General features: G+C 46.5%; 1 protein-coding gene across 1 annotated transcript in view; it reads right to left on the reverse strand.

Moving 5' to 3' along the window:
* Nucleotides 1–16438, reverse strand: part of LOC306942652 (uncharacterized protein) — a gene marked incomplete at its 3' end in the record, with an annotated part of 92298 nt that overhangs the window by 35156 nt on the left and 40704 nt on the right. Inside the window, exons 9-15 of the mRNA XM_079528660.1 lie at nucleotides 14954–15162; nucleotides 13930–14316; nucleotides 13354–13548; nucleotides 8527–8583; nucleotides 6272–6420; nucleotides 4870–4993; nucleotides 423–569 (exon numbers count right to left, since the gene is read on the reverse strand). Of these exons, the coding sequence (XP_079384786.1) occupies nucleotides 423–569; nucleotides 4870–4993; nucleotides 6272–6420; nucleotides 8527–8583; nucleotides 13354–13548; nucleotides 13930–14316; nucleotides 14954–15162 (1268 nt within the window). The remainder of the gene's footprint in view (nucleotides 1–422; nucleotides 570–4869; nucleotides 4994–6271; nucleotides 6421–8526; nucleotides 8584–13353; nucleotides 13549–13929; nucleotides 14317–14953; nucleotides 15163–16438) is intronic.

The following is a 16438-nucleotide window of genomic DNA, read 5'->3' on the forward strand; positions in this document are numbered from 1 at the left end:
TAGTATTACACCCAGTCCTGATGGTGGCGCTAACGTCACCATTATGCCGATTTTGACCAAATCTAAAATCTGGCGAATCTGGCGATGTCATTTCCGGTTAAACAGAACATCAACATCCGCTATCTTTCTGCACTCTGTTACACAGTCATCTGTCCGGGATGATAATCGATCATCGTTTATTTTAATATCCAAGTCAAATTAAGCTTGTGCTCGCGCGGCCGTGCACGCAAGGAGTTCGGCCGGTTTTAGGTAGATTACATCGGCCGTTAGCCAAAACGAGCCAAAGGTTGCTACATTATGCTACATTATGCTACATTATGCTACATTATGCTACATTATGCTACATTAAGCCCCCGATTATAGGGAATAAAACAATTACGTCAATACCGTCAACGGTAGTCTAAGGGTTAACAGTGTAATACCTTGGTGAGGGTCTCCATGGTGTAGGACCACTCGGTGACCAGCTCGTCCCAGCAGGTCAGAGAGGACAGGACGGACAGCAGGTCGTCCCACAGCTCCCTGCTGATGTAGACGTTGAGGTTCCCCTTGATCCAGGCCACGATCAGCGTCTGGAACACACCACACCCACAGAGAGAGAGAGAGAGAGACACCCACGGAGAGAGAGAGAGAGAGAGACACCCACGGAGAGAGAGAGAGAGAGAGAGAGAGAGAGAGAGAGAGAGAGAGAGAGAGAGAGAGAGAGAGAGAGAGAGAGACACCCACAGAGAGAGAGAGAGAGAGAGAGAGAGAGAGAGAGAGAGAGAGAGAGAGAGAGAGACACCCACAGAGAGAGAGAGAGAGAGAGAGAGAGAGAGAGAGAGAGAGAGAGAGAGAGAGAGAGAGAGACACCCACAGAGAGAGAGAGAGAGAGAGAGAGAGAGAGAGAGAGAGAGAGAGAGAGAGAGAGAGAGAGAGAGAGAGAGAGAGAGACAGGCGGAGAGACACAGCGACAGAGAGACAGATGGAGAGAGAGATGGAGAGATATACAAAGAGACAGAGACAGACATACAGAGAGACAGAGACAGACATACAGAGACAGACATACAGAGACAGACAGACATATACGCGTAATTAATTAGTTTCCCAAACACTGGCTCGGGGACCCATTGTGGGTTGTGGACAGATTGTTTTTACTTGTCAGCAATCAGACTGCTGAACAAGAGCTAAGTTTTGTTGCACAGTCTGAACTGATTCCTGCTCAAATAGGGACTCTTTTAGTTATAGCCTAGTCACTATGTATGTACCACTAGGCCCTAGTCACTATGTATGTAGTATGTACCACTAGGCCCTAGTTATAGCCTAGTCACTATGTATGTACCACTAGGCCCTAGTTATAGCCTAGTCACTATGTATGTACCACTAGGCCCTAGTTATAGCCTAGTCACTATGTATGTACCACTAGGCCCTAGTCACTATGTATGTACCACTAGGCCCTAGTCACTATGTATGTACCACTAGGCCCTAGTCACTATGTATGTACCACTAGGCCCTAGTCCCTAGTCACTATGTATGTACCACTAGGCCCTAGTCACTATGTATGTACCACTAGGCCCTAGTCACTATGTATGTACCACTAGGCCCTAGTCACTATGTATGTACCACTAGGCCCTAGTCACTATGTATGTACCACTAGGCCCTAGTCACTATGTATGTACCACTAGGCCCTAGTCCCTAGTCACTATGTATGTACCACTAGGCCCTAGTCCCTAGTCACTATGTATGTACCACTAGGCCCTAGTCACTATGTATGTACCACTAGGCCCTAGTCACTATGGATGTACCACTAGGCCCTAGTCACTAGGCCCTAGTCACTATGTATGTACCACTAGGCCCTAGTCACTAGGCCCTAGTCACTATGTATGTACCACTAGGCCCTAGTCACTAGGCCCTAGTCACTATGTATGTACCACTAGGCCCTAGTCACTATGTATGTACCACTAGGCCCTAGTCACTAGGCCCTAGTCACTATGTATGTACCACTAGGCCCTAGTCACTATGTATGTACCACTAGGCCCTAGTCACTATGTATGTACCACTAGGCCCTAGTCACTATGTATGTACCACTAGGCCCTAGTCACTATGTATGTACCACTAGGCCCTAGTCACTAGGCCCTAGTCACTATGTATGTACCACTAGGCCCTAGTCACTAGGCCCTAGTCACTATGTATGTACCACTAGGCCCTAGTCACTATGTATGTACAACTAGGCCCTAGTTATAGCCTAGTCACTATGTATGTACCACTAGGCCCTAGTCACTATGTATGTACCACTAGGCCCTAGTCACTATGTATGTACCTCTAGGCCCTAGTCACTAGGCCCTAGTCACTATGTATGTACCACTAGGCCCTAGTCACTATGTATGTACCACTAGGCCCTAGTTATAGCCTAGTCACTATGTATGTACCACTAGGCCCTAGTTATAGCCTAGTCACTATGTATGTACCACTAGGCCCTAGTCACTATGTATGTACCACTAGGCCCTAGTCACTATGTATGTACCACTAGGCCCTAGTCACTAGGCCCTAGTCACTATGTATGTACCACTAGGCCCTAGTCACTATGTATGTACCACTAGGCCCTAGTCACTAGGCCCTAGTCACTATGTATGTACCACTAGGCCCTAGTCACTATGTATGTACCACTAGGCCCTAGTCACTAGGCCCTAGTCACTATGTATGTACCACTAGGCCCTAGTCACTATGTATGTACCACTAGGCCCTAGTCACTATGTATGTACCACTAGGCCCTAGTCACTATGTATGTACCACTAGGCCCTAGTTGTACATATATGCACCCATGATGAACTTCCATTTATTATGCACTCACTTTGTCATGGTATGCACTTTATGTTCTTCTCTCTCTATCTTTAACTGCAATATGAGCCTTTAGGCACAACCACCTTACTTGTAATGTGATGTGACAATAAAGAAAGATTGAGATTTGTTTTATGGGTCCCTTTATTCGTTTTGTAACGTGTGTGTTTCTGTGTCACAACAACCTCGCGGCCGTTGTCTGCGTTCGTTTTCCGACGTTCTGTTCGTGGTTCAACCACAGCTGTTCTGTTCGTGGTTCAACCACAGCTGACGTTCTGTTCGTGGTTCAACCACAGCTGTTCTGTTCGTGGTCAACCACAGCTGTTCTGTTCGTGGTTCAACCACAGCTGACGTTCTGTTCGTGGTTCAACCACAGCTGTTCTGTTCGTGGTTCAACCACAGCTGTTCTGTTCGTGGTTCAACCACAGCTGTTCTGTTCGTGGTTCAACCACAGCTGTTCTGTTCATGGTTCAACCACAGCTGTTCTGTTCGTGGTTCAACCACAGCTGTTCTGTTCGTGGTTCAACCACAGCTGTTCTGTTCGTGGTTCAACCACAGCTGTTCTGTTCGTGTTCAACCACAGCTGTTCTGTTCGTGGTTCAACCACAGCTGTTCTGTTCGTGGTTCAACCACAGCTGTTCTGTTCGTGTTCAACCACAGCTGTTCTGTTCGTGGTTCAACCACAGCTGACGTTCTGTTCGTGGTTCAACCACAGCTGTTCTGTTCGTGGTTCAACCACAGACGTTCTGTTCGTGGTTCAACCACAGCTGTTCTGTTCGTGGTTCAACCACAGCTGGTGGTTCAACCACAGACGTTCTGTTCGTGGTTCAACCACAGCTGTTCTGTTCGTGGTTCAACCACAGACGTTCTGTTCGTCGGCGCTTCGAGCTGCGGTCTTATAGGGGCACACACTTTTATAGGTTACACACTATTAAAACGAAATCGCTCTCTCTGTTCTGGGGGTGAGTGACTGGGTTTCACAGAGCAGCTCTGCTCCATGGCTGTGTTCTGCCCCCCATCAAATGGATGGTCCCCTGGTTCAAATGGATGGTCCCCTGGTTCAAATGGATGGTCCCCTGGTTCAAATGGATGGTCCACAGGTTCAAATGGATGGTCCCCTGGTTCAAATGGATGGTCCACAGGTTCAAATGGATGGTCCCCTGGTTCAAATGGATGGTCCACAGGTTCAAATGGATGGTCCCCTGGTTCAAATGGATGGTCCCCTGGTTCAAATGGATGGTCCCCTGGTTCAAATGGATGGTCCCCTGGTTCAAATGGATGGTCCCCTGGTTCAAATGCCCCAAAGGAAATAATGTGCCTTGACGTGAAGAGAGTTGCAAAGCGCTGCCTGCTCTACCTGGAAGACGGGTCCAGCCAGACGCCCAGACATGGTCTACCTGGAAGACGGGTCCAGCCAGACGGGTCCAGCCAGACGCCCAGACATGCTCTACCTGGAAGACGGGTCCAGCCAGACGCCCAGACATACTGCTCTACCTGGAAGACGGGTCCAGCCAGACGCCCAGACATACTGCTCTACCTGGAAGACGGGTCCAGCCAGACGCCCAGACATGCTCTACCTGGAAGACGGGTCCAGCCAGACGCCCAGACATACTGCTCTACCTGGAAGACGGGTCCAGCCAGACACCCAGACATACTGCTCTACCTGGAAGACGGGTCCAGCCAGACGCCCAGACATACTGCTCTACCTGGAAGACGGGTCCAGCCAGACGCCCAGACATACTGCTCTACCTGGAAGACGGGTCCAGCCAGATGCCCAGACATGCTCTACCTGGAAGACGGGTCCAGCCAGACGCCCAGACATGCTCTACCTGGAAGACGGGTCCAGCCAGACGCCCAGACATACTGCTCTACCTGGAAGACGGGTCCAGCCAGACGCCCAGACATACTGCTCTACCTGGAAGACGGGTCCAGCCAGACACCCAGACATACTGCTCTACCTGGAAGACGGGTCCAGCCAGACGCCCAGACATGAGACAGAGAGAGACAGAGAGAGACAGAGAGAGACAGAGAGTTGCAAAGCGCTGCCTGCTCTACCTGGAAGACGGGTCCAGCCAGACGCCCAGACATGGTGTTGGTCTTCTTGCCGGGAGGCATGATGGACGGAGGTCTCTTCATCACAGCCTCCGTCACTCTGAGCAGCACCAGCAGGATCTGTTCCCTGGACAGAGCAGAGCAGACAGGAGGCCCGTTGGTACCAGTACGATCAGGTTGGTACCATACAGAGCAGAGAAGACAGGAGGCCTGTTGCAGTGTTGTCGAAAAATATCCGTCGACTACGTTTTTTTAACTGACGAAAACCACATGGGAACTAAATGAATACTAAGCTATGATGACTAAAACTAAGACTAAATGTATTGACAATTTCGTCAACAGATAAAAACTATAAGTATAATGTTAGGAAGGGACTGGTGGACAAGAGATCCAGTATGAGTCATTTTACACTTGGTTGTCGCGCTGCGACGCGTTGTGTGCGCGTGCGTGTGCGTGTGTGTGTGTGTGTGTGTGCGTGTGTACCAGGTCCTGTGGTCCATGTTCTGGTGCATCATCAGACTGCAGTAGGTGTGTGTGTGTGTGTGTGCGCGTGTGCATGCGTGCGTGCGTGTGTGTGTGCGTGCGTACCAGGTCCTGTGGTCCATGTTCTCGTGCATCACCAGACTACGGTAGATGTGTGTGTGTGTGTGTGTGTGTGTGTGTGTGTGTGTGTGTGTGTGTGTGTGTGTGTGTGTGTGTGTGTGTGTGTGTGTGTGTACCAGGTCCTGTGGTCCATGGTCTGGTGCAGTGTGTGTGTGTGTGTGTGTGTGTGTGTGTGTGTGTGTGTGTGTGTGTGTGTGTACCAGGTCCTGTGGTCCATGGTCTGGTGCAGTGTGTGTGTGTGTGTGTGTGTGTGTGTGTGTGTGTGTGTGTGTACCAGGTCCTGTGGTCCATGGTCTGGTAGATGTATGTGTGTGTGTGTGTGTGTGTGTGTGTGTGTGTGTGTGTGTGTGTGTGTGTGTACCAGGTCCTGTGGTCCATGGTCTGGTAGATGTGTGTGTGTGTGTGTGTGTGTGTGTGTGTGTACCAGGTCCTGTGGTCCATGGTCTGGTAGATGTGTGTGTGTGTGTGTGTGTGTGTGTGTGTGTGTGTGTGTGTGTGTGTGTGTGTGTGTGTACCAGGTCCTGTGGTCCATGGTCTGGTAGATGTGTGTGTGTGTGTGTGTGTGTGTGTGTGTGTGTGTGTGTGTGTGTGTGTGTGTGTGTGTGTGTACCAGGTCCTGTGGTCCATGGTCTGGTAGATGTGTGTGTGTGTGTGTGTGTGTGTGTGTGTGTGTGTGTGTGTGTGTGTGTGTGTGTGTACCAGGTCCTGTGGTCCATGGTCTGGTAGATGTGTGTGTGTGTGTGTGTGTGTGTGTGTGTGTGTGTGTGTGTGTGTGTGTGTGTGTGTGTGTGTGTGTGTGTACCAGGTCCTGTGGTCCATGGTCTGGTGCATAACCAGACTACGGTAGATGTTCAGGACTCTCTTGCTCATATCAACGTGCTCCTCCAGAAGGGCCTTGATGTCGTTGGCCGGCTCCAGCAGGAACACGTTGGACGAGTGGGTGATGAACGCCTACAGAGAGAGAGCGAGACGGACCGGCATCGTTATCATCGCACGTGCGTGCGATAGTACAGATAGTGTGTATAGTATATACTAGAGCTGGGACTCGATTAAAAACATTAATCTAATTAATCAGAGGCTTTGTAGTTAATTAATCTTGATTAATCGCATATCAATATTCAACCCGAGAACAGTGAGAAACCTTTTTTTTCAAATGTTTTTTGGTATCCCAGTGAATAGTGACTACGGGATTCCACTCATTTTCAACATTTTACTGTCATTAATATACCTTAGAGTTGTTGTGTGGATATAATAAGAAAGTCCCCCCCATTCTGTGTTGCCTAGAACTGGAGGTCTGAAAACAATCAGTAACATTATGAAGTACATCTCAGTGACATCACAAAAATGTACTTCATAATGTTAGTTTTTTTCAGACCTCCAGTTCTATAGGCAACACATAATGGGGGGACTTTATTATTTCCGGTGCACACAACTCCATAGAAAAATGTTGAAAATGAGTGGTATTCCCCTTTAAGCAATACAACTTTTTTATCCCAACAGATAAACAGGAGCAGCAAGTGCCTATATAGTGTCTTCAGTGTGTATATGAAATACTCAAATGTGCTTTACATGGCGGGGCATGAGAACAAATAAAAACAACTTTATTATGGGGAAACATTTCACATGAGGTTGGGGCTGACCCACGCTTGCTACTTCAGTATGTTTCGCATCGAGGACAGCTTGACAGCTTCGTGCTGTGGTGAAATCACAGCGCGTCTCTGAGACTTGTTAAACTGAAGCAGCTAGCAAGCCTAGCATAGAAGCTAACGTTGGTCATAAATGGATCCTTTCCCTCTGACATTGCACACAGCCATGCCGCTATCCACGCGTCCATCCGATAGCTTTTACATCTAAATGTCCCATCCATGGAGCAAAAGCGATATAAGCGGCTTCTTTATTCGATTATTTGGGTTTGGACTTTGGGCTTTCTGACGGAGCTGTAGCCTGTAGTGTAGAGTGAACAACTGCTGCTGCTGCTCGCGTGCCGCAGCCAATTCAGTACTACTAGAAACGCACCCAGTGAGAAACGTTCCGCGGTGGGAAAAAAAGGTGCGATTAAATGCGTTCATTTTTTTAACGCGTACATTTTTCTGTAGTTAATTAATCTCAATTAACGCGTTAAAGTCCCGGCCCTAGTATATACGCAGTTTCATTATATAGATATTACACCATTAGGTTCTTAGCTTACGTATGATTCATGACTATATTTTTATGACCAGCTCAGTGGCCTTGTGGTCAGAGTGTCCGCCCTGAAACCGGGAGGTCGGGGGTTCAATCCCCGGCCGGGTCATACCAAAGACTATAAAATGGGACCCAGTCTCTCTTTTTGAAACCGCCTCCTCGCCACTCGCCCTACACACTTGCCCTCGATAAATGCGTTCACGCGAGGCTGCGCCATATTAAGTGGCGTCCGAAACCAAGCAGCCTTGAGTGGAAGTGGCTTATAAAGCCCTCAAGAGTGAGTCTGTGCCGATCTAGACTCCATTGGCTTGTGCAGCCCTGCTCTCTGTCCGCATGGAAACCGCGACCTACAAAATGTAAGTACCACAACAAATAAATGATAAACAATCTTCATCTGATGCATGCATGATGAATAGACAACGCTCCAACTGATGTTCACAAGGGCTCTTTATTTACCCCATCGTGAAAAACTATAAATGAAACCACACAAACAAAAGCCAGACTTCTGTCCCCAGATTTACCAGACTTTTTCCCCAACGGGACTTTTTCCCCAACGGGACTTTTTCCCCAACGGGACTTTTTCCCCAACGGGACTTTTTCCCCAACAGGACTTTTTCCCCAACGGGACTTTTTCCCCAACAGGACTTTTTCCCCAACGGGACTTTTTCCCCAACAGGACTTTTTCCCCAACGGGACTTTTTCCCCAACGGGACTTTTTCCCCAACGGGACTTTTTCCCCAACGGGACTTTTTCCCCAACGGGACTTTTTCCCCAACGGGACTTTTTCCCCAACAGGACTTTTTCCCCAACGGGACTTTTGGGACTTTTTCCCCAACGGGACAATTTGTGTGTGTGCGTGTATGTGCGTGCGTGTACCTGTAGTGTAGTTTGGACCCCAGCATGGAGGTTGTATTCCAGCAGGTCGTCGTCCATCGACTTGTTCCCCTGAAAACACACAAACGCACGTGTTTATGCACACACACACACACGCACACGCACAGTCGCACACGCACATCGAAACGGCCACTGTCAAAAAAATGTCAGCATGCAAACCAAGTGTAAAATGACTTATACTGGATCTCTTGTCCACTAGAGTCCCTTCCTAGTGGATCTCTTGTCCACTAGAGTCCCTTCCTAGTGGATCTCTTGTCCACTAGAGTCCCTTCCTAGTGGATCTCTTGTCCACTAGAGTCCCTTCCTAACATTTTAGTCTAGTTTTTATTTGTTTTTTGAATTATTATCTTTTATTTGCTTTTAACATTTCATTTACATACAGTTTATAAAATGCAACCTATAAATAAATACATTTCCTAACTAAACAACCCCAACCCTTCCCCGACCCTTCCTAGTACAAGAAACTAACAAATGCATGATTTTCTTTTGTCCATGATCGTCTGTGCTAAAAACATAAATAATAAACATGACAACAACAAGAATGACAGATAGACAATTGTAACAGTGATAACATCAACAATCTCCATTATGCTTCAATTAGCCCTCTCCAGTTCACGTCCCATGTTTGGAATGTAATCCATTGCCCGACCCCAGATCTTCTGAAAGTGCGACATTTTTCCCTTTACATTATACATGATTTTTTCCGGTGTGCAATAAGATAGGAGTTCTGCCCACCATTGTTTAGTCGGGGGAGGGGGTTCGGATTTCCAATGACAGAGAATACATTTTTTTGCAGCAGACATTGCTAACAGGATAAATTTATTTTCAAAGACGTCAAGATTGCTCAGCATAGAGACATCACCCAGAATAGCTATTCGTGCGTCAGGAGTCACATTTTTTCCAATAATTTTAGAAAGTTGTTCAAATATGAATTTCCAATAATAATTTAACTTCCGGCAATTCCAGAACGTGTGGATTAGATCTCCTTTAACGTGTTGGCATCGAAGACAATTGGGTGATGTCTCGTGGCTAAATTGATATAATCTGTGAGGTGTGTAGTAAATTCTGTGTAATATATTAAATTGAATTAACCTGTGTTTTGTATTTGTTAAAGTTGTTTGGGTGCTCTGGAGCAGTGACTGCCATTCTTTCATAGTATATTTGTGTTTAATGTCTTTTTCCCATTTATTTTTTTGTTGTAGCATCTTATCATCTTTCTGCTCGTTGTTCATCAGTGTGTACATCTTAGATACAAGGCCCTTCGATGAGTTTGTAGTGTTAAACAGTTTCTCTATTGGTGTTTCAGTCATATGGGGATAGCTATAACTGTTATTTTTTACCCAATTCCGTATCTGTAAATATTTAAAAAAGTTGGATGTTGGTAAGTTATATTTCGCTCTCAGGGAATTAAAATCAGAAAAAATGTTTTGATTATACAAGTCTCTTATCTCACGGATTCCCTTGGATCTCCAGTTTTCAGATATCCCATCACTAATAATTTTGGGGACACAAGGGTTGTTCCACAAAGGCATGCTCATTAACAAGGTATTTTGTTTTCCCATTAGTTTAATAGTTTCTTTCCAACATGCAAAAGTATGATGTATAATCTGGTTTTTAGTAATAGAATTAAGGGTTTTTTGCGTGTCTATATAAGGGATTATCTGTAGTGGAGTGGGATGGATTATGTTTCCTTCCAGTTTAACCCATGCTGGTGTGGACAGCCTCTCACTATTGAGCCAACACCAAATAACACGTGATTGACAGGCTAGGTAATACAGTCTGAAGTTGGGGAGATTTAAACCCCCTTTATTCAGGGGAGCCTGTAGTGCTTTTAACCTGATCCTAGCCCGTTTCTGGGACCACAAAAACATTGAGATGATTTTGTTCAGTGATGTAAACAGGCTTGGTGGGCAGCTGAGTGGGATTGACTGGAACAAATAAATTAGTTTAGGCAGAACATTCATCTTGACCACATTAACACGTCCAATTAAGGAAATTGGTAGGTCTTTCCATTTGTATAGGTCGGTTTTAATTTTTTCCATAATAGGCAAATAGTTATTTTGGTATATTTGGCTCAGGTCATTAGATATTTGGATTCCCAGGTATTTAAAGCTTTTTGGTGCCCATTTGAAATGGGAAACCAATGGGTGGGTATTGTGGGTAGTAACACTATTTAGTGGCATTATTTCACTCTTGTCATAATTTATCTTGTAACCAGATATGGCACTGTATGCCTCTAATATGCTGAGTAATTGCGGCAAGGATTTATCTGGGCGGGTAATATAAATTAATAAATCATCACAATATAGTGAGAGTTTGGATTCGTTTGTTCCAGTCTTTATGCCACATATATTGCTGTTGTTCCGAATTGCCACCGCCAACGGTTCAATGGCCGCGGCGAACAGATATACGGAAAGTGGGCAGCCCTGTCGTACTCCACGTGCCAATTGGAAAGGTTTGGAAAGTATACCATTTGTCAACACTTGTGCCTTCGGAGAGCAATAAAGCATCTTAATATAATTGATGAAGACATCACCAAAATTCATCTGCTTCAGTGTATAAAAAAGATATTCAAATTCTATTGTATCAAAAGCTTTTCGAGCATCCATCGAGATTACAAATCTTGAGTCATCTGTTTGTTTAGAGAGCTCAATGATATGAAAAAGTTTTCTGATATTATCTGAACCCTGTCGCTGCTGAATAAAACCTGTCTGATCCTCGTGGATTAAGAGAGACATCACAGGGTCCATTCTTAGTGCGAGTACTTTAGAAAATATTTTATAATCCACATTTAGCATTGACAGGGGCCTATAGGAGTCACAAAGTTGTTTGTCCTTAGAGGGCTTAGGAAGTACATTGATTGTTGCCAATTCTAGACTTGGTGGTAATTTACCATTATTGAGACTATCTTTGAGCATGTCCATATAAGGGCGGATTAATTTATTTATGAACTGTTTATAAAATTCGGCAGGTAGGCCGTCTGGACCGGGTGCTTTGCCCGTTTGCAATGAGTTAATAGCCTTGGTGATTTCTTCCTTCGATATTTCTGTCTCAAGGTTAGTTCTCACTTCTACAGGAAGCTTAGTAATCGGTAAGTTTCCCAAGAAGTCCTCACATTTTGTAGCAGTTGAGTTTTGATTTTCAGATTTATATAGATCATGGTAAAACATTTCAAAACGCTGGTTTATCTCTTCAGGTTTATGTAATACGTCACCATCCTTAGATTTGATTGAGTCTATTGTTTTTGCCATCTCTTCTTTTCTTATTTGCCAGCTAAGTAGTTTGCCGGTTTTGTCCCCCTTTTCATAGTAGTGGTATTTGGTTCTAGCCATATCTGCTTCTACTTGGCTAGTGGTTAAATTGCTATATTCAAGCCGCTTTTTTACTAGTATGTGAAAGGTTTCAGCTCTATTGGTTTCTGCATGTTTTTTCTCTAGTTCGTGAATTTCTTTATCTAGTGTGTTTAAATACTGTCTACTTTTTCTTTGTTTGGAAGCTCCAAAAGACGTTATCTGGCCTCTTAGGAAAGCTTTCAGTGTCTCCCAAATTATGCTTGGGGAGGCGGAGTTAGCATTAATTATTAAAAAGTCGTCGATTTGCTTTTCTAAGAAGTTAACAAAATCAGGGTCGTTAAGGAGATATGGCTTGAATCTCCAACGCTTAGTTTTAGGTTTGTCAGAGTATTGTTTCACCTTCAATTTCAATGGGCAGTGATCCGATATTGTGGAGGCTAGATATTTACATTCTATTACATTGTGAAGTAGTGTTTTAGTTGTTAAAAACAAGTCTAATCTGGAGTAAGTGTCATGAACCACAGAATGAAATGAGTATTCCCTCTCCAGTGGGTTAAGAACTCTCCAAACATCGACCAACCCCATTTCAGACATACCATCCCTTACAACTTTAGCTGCGGCACTTAATGGCTGGGGGTTCTTATTAGATCTATCTGATAAGCTCAGTGTCAAATTATAGTCACCTCCAAGGATACATGTGCCATAGTTTTGTGCAGAGGATAATAGAATATTCCTAAAAAAGGATGAATCATCTTTGTTGGGGCCATATAGGTTAATAAGTGTAAATGGTTCGTGGTTTATGTCACATTTGAGGATTATCCATCTACCAGCAGTATCTTTTTCTTGAGAACGTATTTTTAGGTTTAACTGTTTGTGACATAGTATGGTCACCCCTCTTGATCTGGAATTAAAAGAGGAATACAATACTGACCCAACCCAATCTCTTTTCAACTTCACATGCTCTGCATCAGTCAAGTGGCTTTCCTGAATGAATGCAATGCTGCAGTCTTGATTCTTTAAATAGTTGAGAATCTTTTTCCTTTTTATGGGATTATTGATGCCCTTAACATTGAAGGACATAAATGTCAGAGTGCTAGTCATCTAGAATCTTTTTCAATGTTGACTTTAATAATGGTTTAATTATGGTTTTGTTATAGAGATTGCAGCATTCCATTTGTACATGAGCGTGTGTGTTTTTGCACACACACACAAGTTTACAGTATATATGCCTACAATTAGTCACTCCAGTTGTGTCATACCATCTGTCATAGTTCATAAGATCACATGCATTGAGTTCATGAAAATAATATGTATTTGTACTAGGTCCCCCCCCACCCTTCTCATCCCCCCATACCCTCCCCAAACAGAAAGTATTTGTTGACGAAATTGTCAGTATATTTAGTCTCAGTTTTAGTCACCATAGCTTAGTTTTCATGTAGTTTCCAATAGTTTTTGTCAGTGGAAAAAAAGGTATTCGTCTTAAGTTTTAGTCGAGGAAATCAACACTGCTACTCACGTCCTCGTCCTCCTTGTCCCCCTGTAGGGAGCTGCTGTCCATGCTGTTGTCCAGGGAGGACATGGTGGGGACGGGGTAGGGTCCCTCGTCAGGCTCCTTCATGAAGACAGGCTTGTCCTCGGCAGAGATCCACTCCTGGTAGACCCTCACCACCTTACGCATGGCTGCCGCCTCGCACATGGGCAGGAGGAACGCCTGGGGAGAAGAATCAAAAGTGACCAGATTTGACTGAGCCATCGCGCAAATTCCAGCAGGCAGACTCTTCACATACTAGAGCATGTCTGAAATAAGTGTCAGCGCTGAAATCAACATGTAAATATGAAATAAATGCTTAAACATGTAGCTAGGTGTAATGTTAGAGACCATAGAAGACATGTAAATATGGAATAAATGCTTCAACATGTAGCTGTGTGTAATGTTAGAGACCACATAAGTGAACCTTTCAAGCCTGTTTTCTCAGAGAGACAGAGACAGACAGAGACAGAGACAGAGAGACAGAGACAGAGAGACAGAGACAGAGAGAGACACAGAGAGAGAGAGACAGAGACAGAGAGAGACAGAGAGACAGAGACCGACCTGTCTGAATATCTCGGTGATGAAGTTGACGTTGGACCGTGTGCTGGTCAGAACCTTCCTGACCACCTCCATGTCGGTCAGCTGCTCCTCGTCCATGGAGCAGAGCGAGGACGAGCTGGGCTCCCTCTCCGTCAGCGTGGAGGTGTTGGAGTGGCACGGCTCCGCCTCGCCCCCGGCCCCGCCCCCCAGGGCCCCGGACAGTCCCCCGGACAGGCCCCCCCCACCGCCGCCGGGCCCCGACAGGCCGCCGCCCCCAACGCCACCGTCCAGCAGGTGGTTGTCCAAGCGAGTGGCGGCCCCTCCCCCTCCTCCGCCGCTGGCCCCGCCTCCGCCGCTGTCGTCAGAGCTGCCGGTCGCCGAGCGAGCCGCGAAGCTTGCCGCCGCTCGCTGTGTGGGGGAGGGGGAGGGGGGGGGGGGGGGGGGGGGGCAATTGTTAGTCATGTTGTAGTCACTGATTTCTAGTCATCAGGCAGGAAACCACAAGGCGGAATGAGAAGTACAAATCATTGACTACAACATGATGAAAGTTACCGTCCACTCCCGACCGGAACATAACTGTTTCAAGGATTTAGTGTGTGTGTGTGTGTGTGTGTGTGTGCGTGCGCGTGCGCGCGTGTGTGTGTGTGTGCGTGTGTGTGTGTGTGCATTTGTTTGTATGTTAATTGCGTGTAAACGTATGATCCGGGTACGTTGTACTAGGGACGTAGCGTAAGTGTGTATGTGTGCGTGCGTGCGTGCCTGCATGCCTGCGTGCCGTGCGTGCATGCGAAGGTATCTATGTGTGCGTGCGTGCGTGCGTGCAGAGGTATATATGCGTGTGTGTGTGCGTGCGTGTGGAGGTATCTATTTGTGCGTGCGTGCGGAGGTATCTATGCGTGTGTGTGTGTGTGTGTGCGTGCGTGCGGAGGTATCTATGTGTGCGTGCGTGCGGAGGTATCTATGTGTGCGTGCGTGCGGAGGTATCTATGCGTGTGTGTGTGTGTGCGTGCGTGCGGAGATATCCATGCGTTGTGTCTCATCATACCTGGATGTTCTTGGGAACGTTCTCTCCCTCCGTGCCCGGGATGAGGCTCTGCGGGCTGGGCCGCGGCTCCAGCCAGAAGGACACCAGCCAGCGGATGAAGATGACGCGGGCCTGCAGGTAGCTCTCCTTGGTGCAGTACACCGCCTCGCCACTCTCCTGGTCCCTCCGCAGCACGCTGTAGTACGGCTTGGACCGCATGGGGGGAACGTCTGGGAGGAAAGAGGGAGGAAAGGTTTAGTCAGTAGGGCTTGGACCGCATGGGAGGAACGTCTGGGAGGAAAGGTTTAGTCAGTACGGCTTGGACCGCATGGGAGGAACGTCTGGGAGGAAAGGTTTAGTCAGTACGGCTTGGACCGCATGGGAGGAACGTCTAGGAGGAAAGGTTTAGTCAGTAGGGCTTGGACCGCATGGGAGGAACGTCTAGGAGGAAAGGTTTAGTCAGTAGGGCTTGGACCGCATGGGAGGAACGTCTGGGAGGAAAGGTTTAGTCAGTACGGCTTGGACCGCATGGGAGGAACGTCTGGGAGGAAAGGTTTAGTCAGTACGGCTTGGACCGCATGGGAGGAACGTCTAGGAGGAACCCTACCAACCCATACTAACCTAGTATGGGTTGGTAGAGGCTGGTTTCCATGGAGAAGGTAGGTTAACTAACCTAGTATGGGTTGGTAGAGGCTGGTTTCCATGGAGAAGGTAGGTTAACTAACCTAGTATGGGTTGGTAGAGGCTGGTTTCCATGGAGAAGTTAGTTTAACTAACCTAGTATGGGTTGGTAGAGGCTGGTTTCCATGGAGAAGTTAGTTTAACTAACCTAGTATGGGTTGGTAGAGGCTGGTTTCCATGGAGAAGGTAGGTTAACTAACCTAGTATGGGTTGGTAGAGGCTGGTTTCCATGGAGAAGGTAGGTTAACTAACCTAGTATGGGTTGGTAGAGGCTGGTTTCCATGGAGAAGGTAGGTTAACTAACCTAGTATGGGTTGGTAGAGGCTGGTTTCCATGGAGAAGGTAGGTTAACTAACCTAGTATGGGTTGGTAGAGGCTGGTTTCCATGGAGAAGGTAGGTTAACTAACCTAGTATGGGTTGGTAGAGGCTGGTTTCCATGGAGAAGGTAGGTTAACTAACCTAGTATGGGTTGGTAGAGGCTGGTTTCCATGGAGAAGGTAGGTTAACTAACCTAGTATGGGTTGGTAGAGGCTGGTTTCCATGGAGAAGGTAGTTTAACTAACCTAGTATGGGTTGGTAGAGGCTGGTTTCCATGGAGAAGGTAGGTTAACTAACCTAGTATGGGTTGGTAGAGGCTGGTTTCCATGGAGAAGGTAGGTTAACTAACCTAGTATGGGTTGGTAGAGGCTGGTTTCCATGGAGAAGGTAGGTTAACTAACCTAGTATGGGTTGGTAGAGGCTGGTAGGTTAACTAACCTAGTATGGGTTGGTAGAGGCTGGTTTCCATGGAGAAGGTAGGTTAACTAACCTAGTATGGGTTGGTA

This window comes from Electrona antarctica, assembly GCF_951216825.1.
Source record: "Electrona antarctica genome assembly, chromosome: 18".
NCBI lineage: Eukaryota > Metazoa > Chordata > Actinopteri > Myctophiformes > Myctophidae > Electrona > Electrona antarctica.